Source organism: Scyliorhinus torazame, chromosome 19 (genome assembly GCF_047496885.1).
Source record: "Scyliorhinus torazame isolate Kashiwa2021f chromosome 19, sScyTor2.1, whole genome shotgun sequence".
NCBI lineage: Eukaryota > Metazoa > Chordata > Chondrichthyes > Carcharhiniformes > Scyliorhinidae > Scyliorhinus > Scyliorhinus torazame.
The window spans coordinates 44099945-44116987 of record NC_092725.1 but is presented as its reverse complement, the minus strand read 5'-3'; the positions used below and the strand labels follow the sequence as shown (position 1 = coordinate 44116987).

General features: G+C 47.2%; 1 protein-coding gene across 1 annotated transcript in view; it reads left to right on the top strand.

Moving 5' to 3' along the window:
* The window catches only part of LOC140396104 (aldo-keto reductase family 1 member C1-like), an 83513-nt gene that overhangs the window by 33292 nt on the left and 33178 nt on the right, over nt 1-17043 (top strand). The window contains exons 3-4 of the mRNA XM_072484217.1: nt 533-655; nt 14745-14854. Of these exons, the coding sequence (XP_072340318.1) occupies nt 533-655; nt 14745-14854 (233 nt within the window). The remainder of the gene's footprint in view (nt 1-532; nt 656-14744; nt 14855-17043) is intronic.

Below are 17043 nucleotides of genomic sequence, written 5' to 3'. Positions count from 1 at the left end.
TTCCAGATCCATCAACTCACTGTGTTCAGAAACAAAATCTCCTCACCCCCTCCTCCCTGATTCTTTTGTCAATTATCTTAAATTTGTGCCCTCAGGGCAGCACGGTGGCACAGCGCTTAGCACTGCTGCCTCCCAGTGCCAGGGTCCTGTGTTCAATTCCGGCCATGGGTCACTGTCTGTGTGGAGTTTGTACGTTCTCTCCGTGTCTGCATGGGTTTCCTCTGGGTGCACCGGTTTCCTCCCACAGTACAAAGATGTGCAAGTTAGGTGGAGGCCATGATCAATTCCCCCTTAGTGTCTAGGGATGTGCAGGTTAGGTGGGGTTATGGGGATAAGGCAGGGAGTGGGCCTGGGTGGGGTGTTCTTTCAGAGGGTTGGTGCAGACTCAATGGGCCAAATGGCCTCGTTCTGCATTCTATCAACCTTCCAACCAGTGGCGAAAATGTTCCTTGTTTACGCTCTCAAAGCCTCAGAATAAATCTCTGCTTAACTTTTCCTGCGTGAAGTTAGGTTGTCCATTTCTCCCCTGTAGATTATGGAAAGCTGCAAGGATGCCGGCCTGGTGCGATCTATAGGAGTGTCCAACTTCAACCTTAACCAACTTGAGATGATCCTGAAGATGCCCAACCTGAAATACAAGCCGGTGTGTAACCAGGTAAGACATGGAAAAGAAACAAAAACAGCAAATGCTCGAAAAACCCCAGCGTGTCTGTCATCATCTGTGGAGAGAGAAGCGGAGTTGATGTTTCGAGTCCAATGTGACTCTTTTTCGGAACTGGAAGAACAAAGAACAATACAGCACAGGAACAGCCCCTTCGGCCCTCCAAGCCTGTGCCGACCATGGTACCTGCTTAAACTAAACTGTACGCACTTGCAGAGTCCATGGCCAGGATTCTCCGACCCCGCGCTGGGGGTCGGAGAATTGCGCCACGCTGTCCTGCTGATTCTTGGGCGCCCACGGGATCGCTGCGCCGGTTGGGGACCGTTGAAAGTGGCCCCCCTGGCGAATCTCCGCGCCTCGACGGGCTGAGTGCCAGCCGAGTTCGGCCGAGTCCCGCTGGCGTGGGTTACGTATGGTCCCACCCGGCAGGACATCGGCGTTCTGGCTGCGGGGGCTGTCTTGGTAGGTGGGGTGGAGGTATCTGACCCCAAGGGGCACCTCCATGGTGGCTACTCTCCAGTCCTCTGGAACTTCACCTGTAGCCAATTAGGATACAAAGATTACTGTCAAGGCTCCAGCAATTTCCTCCCTTGCCTCCCTCAGTATTTTACATAGATAGGAGCAGGAGAAGGCCTGCTCCGCCATTAATCACGATCATGGCAGATCATCCAACTCAATAGCATAATCCTGCTTTGTCAAAAAACAAAGAAAAATTACAGTGCAGGAACAGGCCCTTCGGCCCTCCAAGCCAGATCCTCTATCTAAAACTGTCACCTATTTTCTAAGGATCTGTATCCCTCTGCTCTATGCCCCTTCATGTATCTGTCTAGATACATCTTAAATGACGCTATCGTGCCCGCCTCTACCACCTCCCCCGGCAATACATTCCAGGCACCCACCACCCTCTGCGTAAAGAACTTTCCGCGCATATCTCCCTTCAACTTTTCCCCTCTCACCTTGAACTTGTGACCCCTAGTAATTGAGTCCCCCACTCTGGGATAAAGCTTCTTGCTATCCACCCTGTCTATACTTCTCATGATTTTGTAGACCTCAATGAGGTCCCCCCTCAACCTCTGTCTTTCTAATGAAAATAATCCTAATCTACTCAACCTCTCTTCAGAGCTAGCGCCCTCCATACCAGGCAACATCCTGGTGAACCTCCTCTGCACCTTCTCCATAGCATCCACATCCTTTTGGTAATGTGGCGACCAGAACTGCACGCAGCATTCCAAATGTGGGTGAACCAAAGTCTTATACAACTGTAACATGACCTGCCAACTCTTGGACTCAATACCCCTTCCGATGAAGGAAAGCATGCCGTATGCCTTCGTGACCACTCTATTGACCTGCGCAGCCACCTTCAGGGTACAATGGACCTGAACACCCAGATCTCTCTGCACATCACTTTTACCCAGGGCTTTTTCATTTACCGTATAGTTCGCTCTTGAATTGGAACTTCCAAAATGCATCACCTCGCATTTGCCCGGATTGAACTCCATCTGCCATTTCTCCGCCCAACTCTCCAATCTATCTATATTCTGCTGTGTTCTCTGACCGTCCCTTTCACTATCTGCTACTCCACCAATCTTACTGTCATCTGCAAACTTGCTAATCAGACCACCTATACCTTCCTCCAGATCATTTATGTATATCACAAACAACAGTGGACCCAGCATAGATCCCTGTGGAACACCACTAGTCACAGTTCTCCATTTTGAGAAACTCCCTTCCACTACTACTCCCTGTCTCCTGTTGCACTGTCAGTTCTTTATCCATCTAGCTAGTACATCCTGGACCCCATGAGACTTTATTGAGGGCATTTAAAAGTTTATTGGATAAACATATGGATGATAATGGCATAGTGTAGGTTAGATGGCTTTTGTTTCGGTGCAACATCGTGGGCCGAAGGGCCTGTACTGCGCTGTATTGTTCTATGTTCTATGTTCTATGTTCTATGTTCACTTTCTCCATCAGCCTACCATGGGGAACGTTATCAAATGCCTCACTGAAGTCCATGTATATGACATCTACAGCCCTTCCCTCATCAATCAACTTTGTCACTTCCTCAAAGAATTCTATTAAGTTGGTAAGACATGACCTTCCCTGCACAAAGCCATGTTGCCTATCACTGATGAGCCAATTTTCTTCCAAATGGGAATAGATCCTATCTCTCAGTATCTTCTCCAGCAGCTTCCCTACCACTGATGTCAGGCTCACCGGTCTATAATTATCTGAATTATCCCTGCTACCCTTCTGAAACAAGGGGACAACATTAGCAATTCTCCAGTTCTCCGGTACCTCACCCGTGTTCAAGGATGCTACAAAGATATCTGTTAAGGCCCCAGCTATTTCCTCTCTCTCTTCCCTCAGTAACCTGGGATAGATCCCATCTGGACCTGGGGACTTGTCCACCTTAATGCCTTTTAGAATACCAAACACATCCTCCCTCCTTATGTCCGACTTGACCTAGAGTAATCAAACATCTATCCCTAACCTCAACATCCGTCATGTCCCTCTCCTCGGTGAATACCGATGCAAAGTACTTGTTTTCTCTAACTCCGCACATAACTTTCCTCCTTTGTCCTTAAGTGGGCCAACCCTTTCTCTAGTTACCCTCTTGCTCCTTGTATATGAATACAAGGCTTTGGGATTTTCCTTAACCCTGTTTGCTAAAGATATTTCATGACCCCTTTTAGCCCTCTTGATTCCCCATAGCCTTTGACCCCATTCTCCCCAAGTGCTATATCCAGCCGCCTCTTGAATATATTCAAAGTTTTAGCATCAACTACTTCCTGTGGTGAATTCCACAGGCTCACCACTCTGTGTGAAGAAATGTTTCCTTATCTCTGTCTGAAATAGATTACCCTGAATCCTCAGACTGTGACCCCTGGTTCTGGACACACCCATCATTGGTAACATCCTCCCTGCATCTACCCTGTCTAGTTCTGTTAAAATTTTATGAGTCTCTTTGAGATTCCGCCCTCATTCTTCTGAACTCCAGCGAGAGCAATCGCAACCTAGTCACTCTCTCCTCACATGACAGTTCCGTCATCCCTGGAATCAGTCTGGTCAACCTTTGCTGCACTCCCTCGAGAGCAAGAACATCCTTTCTCAGCAAAGGAGACCAAAACTGCTTACAATACTCCAAGTGCGGCCTCACCAAAGCCCTGTACAATTGCAGCAACACATCCCTGCTTCTATACTTGAAACCTCTCGCAATGAAGGCCAACATACCATTAGCCATTCTGGGGTAGATCCCATCAGGCCCTGGGCACTTATCTACTTTAATGCTTTTCAAGATGCCCAACACCTCTTCTTTATTAATGTCAACACGACTCAGAATATCTACACACTCTACTCCTCATCATCCAAATCTTTCTCTTTGGTGAATACTGAGGCAAAGTATTCATTTAGTATCATCACCCATTTTCTCTGGTTCCCTCCAATATTGCTCCAATACCTTGAATGGACCAACCTTTTTTCTGGCTACCCTCTTGCTCTTTACATATGTATAAAACGGCTTAGGATTTTCCTTAATCCTGTTTGCCAATGACATTTCATGACTCCTTTTAGCCTTCCTAACTCCTACCTTAAGTTCCTTCCTACTTTCTTTATATTCTTCAAGGGCTTCATTCCAAGAAATTAGGTGTCCTTGTTCACAATTTCCTTAAAGTTAACGTGCAGGTTCAGTCGGCAGTTAGGAAGGAAAATGCAATGTTAACATTCATGTCAAGAGGGCTAGAATACAAGACCAAGGATGTACTTCTGAGGTTGTATAAGGTTCTGGACAGACCCCATTTGGAGTATTGTGAGCAGTTTTGGGTCCCGTATCTAAGGAAGGATGTGCTGGACTTGGAAAGGGTCCAGAGGAGGTTCACAAGAATTATCCCTGGAATGAACAACTTGTCGTATGAGGAACGGTTGAGGACTCTGGGTCTGTACTTGTTGGAGTTTAGAAGGATGAGGAGGGATCTTATTGAAACTTACAGGGTCCTGTGAGGTCTGGATAGAGTGGACGTGGAGAGGATGTTTCCACTTGTAGGAAAAACTAGAACCAGAGGACACAATCTCAGACGAAAGGGATGATCCTTTAAAACAGAGATGAGGAGGAATTTCTTCAGACTGAGGGTGTTGAATCTGTGGAACTCTTTGCCGCAGAAGGCTGTGGAGGCCAAATCACTGAGTGTCTTTAAGACAGAGATAGAAAGTTCTTGATTAATAAGGGGTTATGGGGAGAAGGCAGGAGAATGGGGATGAGAAACATATCGGCAATGATTGAATAGCGGAGCAGACTCGATGAGCCGAGTGGCCAATTGTGCTCCTATGTCTTATGGTCTTACACTCCGTATGCTTCACCTGATGCCTGTGTCTACGTATTTACATTGTGTATTTTATGTTTGTCCTATTATGTATTTTCTTTTCATGTGTGGAATGTGGTTTAGCACAGGACTAAATTGCTGGCTTTGAAAGCTGACCAAGGCAGGCCAGCAGCACAGTTCAATTCCCATACCAGCCTTCCTGAACAGGTGCCGGAATATGGCGACTAGGGGCTTTTCACAGTAACTTCATTTGAAGCCTACTTGTGACAATAAGCGATTTTCATTTCATTCAAGTGTCTGTGCGGCACACAGAACAATACCTTTCACTGTAACTCGGTACACATGACAATAAACAAATCCATCATTTGCAACAGCACTGGGATGACCTTGTCCAGAGACTCTGTGTCTGACTTGGAAGAAGCACCAAGGGATTGCTTAAGAAGGGGAAAATACAGTACGGAAGTAAGCTTGTAGAACAGAAAGATTAACACTAAGAGTTTCTATAGATATGGGAAGGGAAACAGATTGGTAAAGACAAATATAAGCCCCCTGTAGACAGAAACAGGGGAATGCATAATAAAGGACAAAGAAATGGCTGAGCAATTGAATACATACTTTGGTTCTGTCTTCACAAAAGAGGACACAAATCAGATACCAGAAATGTTGGAGAATGAAAGGTTTAGTGAGAGGGAAGAACTGAGGGAGATCAATATTAGTAGACAAATGGTGCTGGGAAAATTGATAGGATTGAAGACTGATAAATCCTCAGGGCCTGAGAATCTGCATCCCAGAGTGCTTAAGGAGGTGGTTTTGGAAATAGTGGACAGTTGACAAGGGGGAGCTAGTCGATGTGATATATTTGGACTTTCAGAAGGCGTTTGACGAAGTCCTGCAGAAGAGATTATTGTGCAAGAACAAAGCGCATGGGATTCGGGGAAGTGTATTAAGGTGGATAGAAAACTGGTTGGCAGAGAGGAAACAAAGAGTAGGAATTAATGGGTCCTTTTCAAATTGGCAAGCAGTGGAGTGCCACAGGGCACGAACTAGAGGGAACAAAATGTAGCATCTCAAAGTTTGCAGATGATACCAAATTAGGTGGGAGGGCGAACTGTGACGAAGATGCAGGGATCGTACAGCATGATCTGGACAGGTGGGCAAGAACAAAGAACAACAAAGAACAAAGAAATGTACAGCACAGGAACAGGCCCTTCGGCCCTCCAAGCCCGCGCCGACCATGCTGCCCGACTAAACTACAATCTTCTACACTTCCTGGGTCCGTATCCCTCTATTCCCATCCTATTCATGGATTTGTCAAGATGCCCCTTAAATGTCACTATCGTCCCTGCTTCCACCACCTCCTCCAGTAGAGAGTTCCAGTCACCCACTACTCTCTGCGTAAAAAAAACTTGCCTCATACATCTACTCTAAACGTTGCCCCTCTCACCTTAAACTTATGCCCCCTAGTAATTGACCCTCTACCCTGGGGAAAAGCCTCTGACTATCCACTCTGTCTATGCCCCTCATAATTTTGTAGATCTCTATCAGGTCACCCATCAACCTCCTTCGTTCCAGTGAGAACAAACCGAGTTTATTCAACCGCTCCTCATAGCTAATGCCCTCCATACCAGGCAACATTCTGGTAAATCTCTTCTGCACCCTCTCTAAAGCCTCCACATCCTTCTGGTAGTGTGGCGACCAGAATTGAACACTCTTCTCCAAGTGTGGCCTAACTAAGGTTCTATACAGCTGCAACATGACTTGCCAATTCTTATGCTCAATGCCCCGGCCAATGAAGGCAAGCATGCCTTATGCCTTCTTGACTACCTTCTCCACCTGTGTTGCCCCTTTCAGTGACCTGTGGACCAGTACTCATAGATCTCTTTGACTTTCAATACTCTTGAGGCTTCTACCATTCACTGTATATTCCCTACCTGCATTAGACCTCACATTTGTCCAGATTAAACTCCATCTGCCATCTCTCCGCCCAAGTCTCCAAACAATCTAAATCCCGCTGTAACCTCTGACAGTCCTCATCGCTATCCGCAATTCCACCAACCTTTGTGTCGTCTGCAAACTTACTAATCAGACCAGTTACGTTTTCCTCCAAATCATTTGTATATACTACAAACAGCAAAGGTCCCAGCACTGATCCCTGTTGAACGCCACTGGTCACAGCCCTCCAATTAGAAAAGCATCCTTCCATTGCTACTCTCTGCCTTCTATGACCTAGCCAGTTCTGTATCCACCTTGCCAGCTCACCCTTGATCCCGTGTGACTTCACCTTTTGTACTAGTCTACCATGAGGGACCTTGTCAAAGGCCTTACTGAAGTCCATATAGACAACATCCACTGCCCTACCTGCATCAATCATCTTGGTGACCTCCTCGAAAAACTCGATCAAGTTAGTGAGACATGACCTCCCCTTCACAAAACCATGCTGCCTCTCACTAATACGTTTAGAGTAGATGTACGAGGCAAGTTTTTTACGCAGAGGGTAGTGGGTGCCTGGAACTCACTACCGGAGGAGGTAGTGGAGGCAGGGACGATAGGGACATTTAAGGGGCATCTTGACAAATATATGAATAGGATGGGAATAGAAGGATACGGACCCAGGAAGTGTAGAAGATTGTAGTTTAGTCGGGCAGTATGGTCGGCACGGGCTTGGAGGGCCGAAGGGCCTGTTCCTGTGCTGTACATTTCTTTGTTCTTTGTTCTTTGTTCTTTGTTTGTCCATTTGCTTCCAAATGAGAGTAGATCCTGTCTCGAAGAATTCTCTCCAGTAATTTCCCTACCACTGAAGTAAGGCTCACCGGCCTGTAGTTCCCTGGTTCCTTGCTACCCTTCTTAAACAGAGGAACAACATTGGCTATTCTCCAGTCCTCCGGGACATCCCCTGAAGACAGTGAGGATCCAAAGATTTCTGTCAAGGCCTCAGCAATTTCCTCTCCAGCCTCCTTCAGTATTCTGGGGTAGATCCCATCAGGCCCTGGGGACTTATCTACCTTAATATTTTTTAAGACACCCAACACCTCATCTTTTTGGATCACAATGTGACCCAGGCTATCTACACACCCTTCTCCAGACTCAACATCTACCAATTTCTTCTCTTTGGTGAATACTGATGCAAAGTATTCATTTCATACCCCGCCCATTTCCTCTGGCTCCACACATAGATTCCCTTGCCTATCCTTCAGTGGGCCAACTCTTTCCCTGGCTACCCTCTTGCTTTTTATGTATGTGTAAAAAGCCTTGGGATTTTCGTTAACCCTATTTGCCAATGACTTTTCGTGACCCCTTCTAGCCCTCCTGACTCCTTGCTTAAGTTCCTTCCTACTTTCCTTATATTCCACACAGGCTTCGTCTGTTCCCAGCCTTTTAGCCCTGACAAATGCCTCCTTTTTCTTTTTGACGAGGCCTACAATATCTCTCGTTATCCAAGGTTCCCGAAAATTGCTGTATTTATCCTTCTTCCTCACAGGAACATGCCGGTCCTGAATTCCTCTCACTTGACATGTCAGATGTTGATTTGCCCTCAAACATCCGCCCCCAATCTATGTTCTTCAGTTCCCGCCTAATATTGTTATAATTAGCCTTCCCCCAATTTAGCACATTCATCCTAGACCACTCTTAACCTTGTCCACCAGCACTTTAAAACTTACTGAATTGTGGTCACTGTTCCCGAAATGCTCCCCTACTGAAATATCTACCACCTGGCCGGGCTTATTCCCCAATACCAGGTCCAGTACCGCCCCTTCCCTAGTTGGACTGTCTACATATTGTTTTAAGAAGCCCTCCTGGATGCTCCTTACAAACCCTGCCCCGTCTAAGCCCCTGGTACTTAGTGAGTCCCATTCAATATTGGGGAAGTTGAAGTCTCCCATCACCACAACCCTGTTGTTTTTACTCTTTTCCAAAATCTGTCTACCTATCTGCTCCTCTATCTCCCACTGGCTGTTGCTCCCTGTAGTAAACCCCCAACATTGTGACAACACCCTCCTTATTCCTGATCTCTACCCATATAGCCTCACTGCCCTCTGAGGTGTCTTCCCGCAGTACAGATGTGATATTCTCCCTAACCAGTAGCGCAACTCCGCCACCCCTTTTACATCCCCCTCTATCCCGCCTGAAACATCTAAATCCTGGAACGTTTAGCTGCCAATCCTGCCCTTCCCTCAACCAGGTCTCTGTAATGGCAACAACATCATAGTTCCAAGTACTAATCCAAGCTCTAAGTTCATCTGCCTTACCCGTAATACTTCTTGCATTAAAACATATGCACTTCAGGCCACCAGACCCGCTGTGTTCAGCAACTTCTCCCTGTCTGCTCTGCCTCAGAGCCACACTGTCCCTATTCCCTAGTTCTCCCTCAATGCTCTCACCTTCTGACCTATTGCTCCCGTGCCCACCCCCCTGCCATACTAGTTTAAACCCGCCCGTGTGACACTAGCAAACCTCGCGGCCAGGGAATTTATGCCTCTCCAGTTTAGATGCAACCCGTCCTTATATAGGTCACACCTGCCCCGGAAGAGCTCCCAGTGGTCCTGATAACGGAAACCCTCCCTCCTACACCAGCTGTTTAGCCACGTGTTTAGCTGCTCTATCTTCCTATTTCTAGCCTCACTGGCACCTGGCACAGGGAATAATCCCGAGATTACAACCCTCGAGGTCCTGTCTTTTAACTTTCTGCCTAGCTCCCTGAACACCTGCTGCAGGACCTCATGCCCCTTCCTGCCTATGTCGTTAGTACCAATATGTATAACGACCTCTGCCTGTTTGCCCTCTCCCTTCAGGATGCCCTCTATCCGTTCAGAGCCATCCTGGACCCTGGCACCAGGGAGGCAACATACCATCCTGGAGTCTCTTTCACGTCCACAGAAATGCCTATCTGTGCCCCTGACTATAAGAGTCCCCTATTACTATTGCTCTTCTGCGCTTTGACCCTCCCTTCTGAACATCAGAGCCAGCCGTGGTGCCACGGCTCTGGCTGCTGCTGTTTTCCCCTGATAGGCTATCACCCCTGACAGTATCCAAAGGGGTATACCTGTTCGAGAGGGGGACAACCACAGGGGATTCCTGCACTGACTGCCTGCCCTTTCTGGTGGTCACCCATTTCTCTGCCTGCACCTTGGGTGTGACCACATTTACATAACTGCGATCTATGACACTTTCCGCCACCTGCATGCTCCTAAGTGCATCCAATTGCTGCTCCAGCCGAACCATGCGGTCTGTGAGGAGCTCCAGTTGGGTGCACTTTCTGCAGATGAAGCCATCCGGGATTCTGGAAGCCTCCCGGACCTGCCACATCTCACAGTCAGAGCACTGCACCCCTCTAACTGACATTGCATCAATTAATTAAAATTAAAAGTTTAAAAAAAAATTATATATTTTTTTAAAGTTACTGTTAACTATCTGTTTCCTAGCACTAGATTTCTAATATAAATGCGAAAGCTAAATATAGTACTCTCCGATCTCTGGCTTAGATACCCCTCGAAATTATAATTAAGTAATTATGTTTAATTAGTTACCAATGCTTAATTTTTTTAATTTAGTGTAGATTCCCAACCAGCCACTCAGGTCACAGCTTTTCTGTGATGTCACTTCAGTTTCCCCCCGACACACACAATTTGAAAAAGGTATAAAAGTAAAAATGAGTAAAAATCACTTACTTACCTTCTGAGTGTCTTAGATGTTCTCAGGTTCTCTCCCTGACAGAGACTGCTCCTCCTCCTCCGAACGGCTCCCGAAACTAGGCCGCGATCTTTTAAAATCTCCGCTCTGACTCGCAGCTCCTGCGCTTTTTAAATCTCCCCGGCTTTTTAAATCTCCCGGCTGTCTCTCCTCCCGTGCTGTTTTCAATGTCCCGGCTCTCTCTCCACTCGCGCTGTTTTCACTGTCCCGGCTCTCTCTCCACTCGCGCTGTTTTCAATGTCCCGGCTTTCTCTCCACTCGCGCTGTTTTCAATGTCCCGGCTCACTCTCCACTTGCGCTGTTTTTACTGTGCCGGCTCTCTCTCCACTCGTGCTGTTTTCACTGTCCCGGCTGTCTCTCCTCCCGCGCTGTTTTCACTGCCCCGGCTGTCTCTCCTCCCGCGCTGTTTTCACTGTCCCAGCTGTCTCTCCTCCCGCGCTGTTTTCGCTGTCCCGGCTGTCTCTCCTCCCGCGCTGTTTTCACTGCCCCGGCTGTCTCTCCTCTCGCGCTGTTTTCACTGTCCCGGCTGTCTCTCCTCTCGCGCTGTTTTCGCTGTCCCGGCTGTCTCTCCTCCCGCGCTGTTTTCAATGTCCAAGTGGACAAATGACCCTCTTATGGACTGCAACCCACGCTGTTTGCAAGTGGGCAAATCAATGGCAGATGTAGCATAATTTGGATAAGTGTGAGGTTTTGAAGCAAATACAGGATGGCAGATTACTACATGAATGGTTGTAAATTGGAAGAGGGGAGTATGCAGCGGGACATTGATAGATTTGATTGGATTTGTTTATTGTCATGTGTACCGAGGTACAGTGAAAAGTATTTTTCTGCGAGCAGCTCAACAGATCATTAAGTACATTGGAAGAAAAGCGAAGAAAAGAAAATACATAATAGGGCAACACAAGATATACAATGTAACTACATAAGCACTGGCATCGGATGAAGCATACAGGGTGTAGTGTTGATGAGGTCAGTCCATAAGAGGGTCATTTAGAATGCTGGTAACAGTGGGAAAGAAGCTGTTTTTGAGTCTGTTTGTGCGTGTTCTCAGACTTCTGTATCTCCTGCCCGATGGAAGAAGTTGGAAGGTGAGTAAGCCGGGTGGGAGGGGTCTTTGATTATACTGCCCGCTTTCCCCAGGCAGCGGGAGGTGTAGATGGAGTTAATGAATGGGAGGCAGGTTCGTGTGATGGACTGGGCGGTGTTCACGACTCTCTGAAGTTTCTTGCGGTCCTGAGCCGAGCAGTTGCCGTACCAGGCTGTGATGCAGCCCGATAGGATGCTTTCTATGGTGCATCTGTAAAAGTTGGTATGCAACAGGCGGTATTGAAGGCTCATGGTATGTTTGTCTTCATTGCGAGAGGTTTAGAGTACAGAAGCAGGGATGTTTTGCTGCAATTATACAGGGTCTTGGTGAGGCCACACCTAGAATATTGTGTGCACTTTTGGTCTCCTTCTCTGAGGAAGGATGTTCTTGCTCTCGAGGAAGTGCAGCGAAGGTCTACCAGACTGATTCCAGGGATGGCAGGACTGTCATATGAGGAGAGATTGACTAGGTTATGATTGATTATGAGGCGGCTAGGTATAGCACTTGGGGCAAATGGGATCAAAGACTATGGGGAGAAAGCAGGATTAGGCTATTGAGTTGGATGATCAGCCATGATTGTGTTAAATGGCAGAGCAGGCTCGAAGGGCCAAAAGGCCTCCTCCTGCTCCTATCTTCTATGTATCTATGATTCGGTTTGAGTCCTGGGCTCCAAAAGACCTCCGACTGCTGTCTCCCTTGGATGTTTCTGCTTCAACAACTGTGTGGTGCTCACCAGATTGTGCTCCAGAAGCCTGTCCACTAATGTCACCCACCAAAGTGTGTGTCTCTGAACTGGTGGACGGTGGGGGTGATAGCTGTGAAGCCTCAATGTGCTCATCTCTGAGGTGGTCTTTTCGATGACACGGTAGAGATTCCGGATGGCCCATCCCCATCACATAAACATCCTGTGAGACGATGGACATTTGGTTATAGGGAGGGTCATTGTGTCTGACATGAAGGCTCGCTTGAGGCAGGTCATTTGGGTGAAGAGGCAGTGGATCCTCACCTCTGCGGCACAGGTCAACCTCGCTGTCAGTGACTACTCTCTCCTAGGTCAACCTCGCGATCTCCATGGCCCGTTCCTCATACGGGGTGGGGAATCGAATGTCAGGCACTCCGCCCCAGTCTTGGCCCTTTCATCATAGATCATAGAATTTACAGTGCAAAAGGAGGCCATTCGGCCCATCGAGTCTGCACCGGCTCTTAGAAAGAGCACCCTACCCAAGGTCAACGCCTCCACCCTATCCCCATAACCCAGTAACCCCACCCAACACTAAGGGTAATTTTGGACACTAAGGGCAATTTATCATGGCCAATCCACCTAACCTGTACATCTTTGGACTGGTTTCCTGTTTATTATGGGCTATCTTCTCCTGCAGGGGCAAGAGCGGGCAATGTGAGTTGCACGCTGATGTGTCCTGACAGGGTCTACAGCAGGTAACGTGTGGGCACCGCACTGGGACATGACACTGCTGGTTTGGTGGCAGAGGGTTCTGAGGAGCAAGCAGGTAAATTAGATCTGGGGAGGGTGAGAGCTGTCAGCCAGTGATTTTGGGATGTGAGAGTTGGAAATTTGAGGGGTGGCAGGCGGAGCTGATGCCAGGATAGAGGTGGCAACTTGCAGCTCAGTGGAGGTCGTTGCTCTTCTTCCGACATTGGACGGCGGTCCTCCTTGTCATGCTGCCCAAACTGACAGCTGCTGCCACTGCCTCTCAGGTGGCATTGGTGGCCCTGCTGCTCGTCCTCCAACTCCCTCTAAGTTGGAACAGGAAATCCTGTCTCTCATCCACAGCATTGGGAAGCTTGGCCAGGTTAGCATTAAAAGTGAAGAGCAGGTCTATGTGCTGACAAGCTGTGTGTTGACTGGGGTGAGTGTTGAAGGAACGTTTAAAAGCAGCTACCCCTTGTTAGCGGCGAGACGCTCAGGCACGTGTCCAAGCGTATCAGATGGCGAGAAAGCTTGTAATGGCGAGGAGCTGGTAGGAGCTCATTTCTGGCACTAAGTACCATTACATTTGGCCACGATCTCGCCAAAGCGGCTGCCAAGAAACACCCCGCTAATCATGCCCAAAATGGCACTAAAATCTTTCTGTTCAATCTCACCTCCGGTTTCAGATCAAGAACCTTTCAACAGATTCCAAAACCTTGGAATCTTATCCTGAAACATTTAACTCTATTTCTCTCTGCCCAGATTAGAAACCAAAGCTATTGAGCGTTTCCAGAACTTTCTGTTTTATTTCAGATTTTTAGCATCCACAGTAGAAACGCTCAAGATAGAGACCCAAAGCTTCCTTGAAAGGTTTCAGCGACTGCCCACTCTCCACAAAGTGATCAATTTGATTGTCCTGCCTCTGTTAAAACTGGAACTAGGCATGTATGAGGCCGTTTGAAATCTTTAATATTTCAACTTCCCATGTATTGCTTTGACTCCGTAGATAACTCTCATCTGAAGCTCCACACCAGGGCTTGAGTACATAAAATCAGCTGCCTGTCGAGTGCGAGACAAAGGGTGTGCAGTACCTCTGAAGGTACTGACTGTTTAACTGAGCGTCTACCTGTTCAGGTGGACGTGCAAGATCCCAAAATACCAGTTAATGAATTATTCTGCTGCTCTGGCCTGAGTTCCTGCATTAGCTAACAGCACCCACCTCAATTTACTACCCCTGCTCTTACAAGAGGCAGTCTCGCTGTACTCCAGGAATAGTTCACTGCGTATGTGAATGAAAAATGAAAGTCGCTTATTGTCATAAGTAGGCTTCAATGAAGTTACTGTGAAAAGCCCCTAGTCGCCACATTCCGGCGCCTATTCGGGGAGGCTGGTACGGGAATTGAACCGTGCTGCTTGCCTGCCTTGGTTGCTTGAAAAGCCAGCGATTTAACCCAGTGTGCTAAACTAGCCCTCGTATGTTTGAAATATTTTGATGCAGACATGATGAAGTTTTGTCACATTTCTCGTCGAAACCCATTCTGGCCTTTGACTTTTTTGCAGGTTGAATGTCACCCATATTTGAACCAGAACAAAATGCTAAAATATTGTCATTCCAAAAATATTGTTCTCGTATGTTACAGTCCCTTGGGAACATCAAAAGACCCAAAGTGGTAAGTTCATCAAGCTGCAAGGTGAAACTCAATTCCAAGCATTCTGTATTATCAGATGTAATTCACTGCAGATTCTTGTTGGGTGTGGGGAGCTGGAGACTCGGAATGTAAGAATCTCTTGCTCGAAGCCTTAAATCTGTGTCCCCTCATCCTTTCCCATCTCTATCAACTCGCCTCTCAATCTCCTTCACTCAGAGGAGAGCAATACCAGTTTCTCCAACTCTAACCTTGTCGCTAAAATCCTCCCATTCTTGAAACCATTCTGGTAAATCTCTTCCGTACCCTCTCAAGAAGCCTCATAAGCCTTCCTAAAGCATGGTGACCAGAATTTGACTAAATGTATCTTTCCATATTTCCCCAAGCTTGTCCATTGGCTTCGGTGGAAGGGGCAGAGTTTGTAAGGTGTATCCAGGAAGGCTTCTTGATGCAAGTTGTAGATAGTCCAAAGAGGAAAGGAGTAGTACTGGACCTGGTATTGAGGAATGAGGCTGGGTAGGTGGTTGAAATTTCTGTAGGAGAACATTTTGGGAGTAGTGACCACAATTATGTATGTTTTGGGGTGCTTTTGGATAGGGATGAGGGTAACACCAGTGCTAAACTGGGGAAATGAAAATTACGATAACATTAGATAGGAATTGAAGAATTTGGATTGGGTGCGGCTGCTGAAGGGTAAATGAACATCGGTCATGTGGGAGTCTTTCAAGTGACAGTTAATTAAGATTCAGGAAAGTCACATTCCTGAGAGAAAGAAGGATAAGTAGGGGAAGTTTAGGGAGCCTTGGATAACGAGGGATATTGTGAACATCATAAAAAAGAAGGAGGCTTTTGTACGGTCGAGAAGGGTGGGGACAGTCAAAACCCTTGAGGAGCAAAAAGAAAAGAGAAAGGTACTTAAGCGGGAAATTAGGAGGGTTAGGAGGGGTCATGAAAAGTCCTTGGCAAGTGGGATTAAGGTGAATCCCAAAGCTTTACCTTCATATGTAAAAATCAAGAGGGTGGCCAGAGAAAGGGGCGAAATGCCCCTCGGGCGCTCTCATCGGAAAGGACAGGCGCCTAGCCACTTAAGGACAGTGGGAGGAATCTATGTGTTGCGCAAGAGGTAATGGGTGAGATACTTAATGAGTACTTTGCATCAGTGTTCACCAAAGAGAAGGTCTTTGTGGAAGATGATTCTTGAGTAGGGTGTGTGGATAGTCTGGGTCATGTTGACATCAAAAAGGAGGAGGTATTGGGTGTTTTAAAAGACAATAAGGTAAATAAGTCTCCTACGACTAAAGAGAAAATGCTGGAAAATCTCAAAGTCTGGCAGCATCTGTAGGGAGAGAAAAGAGCTAATGTTTCGAGTCCGATGAATCTTTGTCAAAGCTACCAGACTGAGAAAGTGGGAAATATTTATACTGTAGAGTGAGAATGAAAGATGAGAGTCACAGCCGCAGAAACCCAGGGAAACCGGGTGCTAATGACCACAGAAACCAAGGGGAAAGAGTGCTAATGGCAGTCCCCAGAGAGGACAAAAGATGTGAAAGGTCAAACAGCAGGGAAACTAACATCAGAGGGTGAACTGTAGATGGGGGAGGGGAAGGGGGAAGCAAAAAGGAGACAGGTGAAGGAAAGGTGGATAAACTGGGGGGGGGGGGGGGGGGCAGGGAATTAAATGTATATTAAGAAAGAAAGAAATGGTAAAATGAAAACAAATGGGTCGAGGTGGATCTGAAGTTGTTGAATTCGATGTTCAGGCCGGAAGGCTGTAGTAGCGTGCCTAACCGAAAGTTGAGATGTTGTTCCTCCTGTTTGCGTTGCGCTTCACTGGAACATTGCAGCAGGCCAAGAACAGACATGTGGGCATGGGAGCAGGGTCTTTTGTTAAAATGGCAAGCAACAGGAAGGTCAGGGTCCTGAATGCGCATAATCCGAAGATGCTCAGCAAAGCGATCACCCAGTCTGCGTTTGAACAAAGAAAATTACAGCACAGGAACAGGCCCTTCAGCCCTCCCAGCCTGCGCCGATCCAGATCCTTTATCTAAATCGGTCTTCTATTTTCCAAGGATCTACTTCCCTCTGTTCCCCGCCCGTTCATATATCTGTCTAGATGCAACTTAAATGATGCTATCGTGCCCGTCTCTACCACCTCCGCTGGCAAAGCGTTCCAGGCACCCACCACACTCTGCGTAAAAAAACTTTCCACGCAC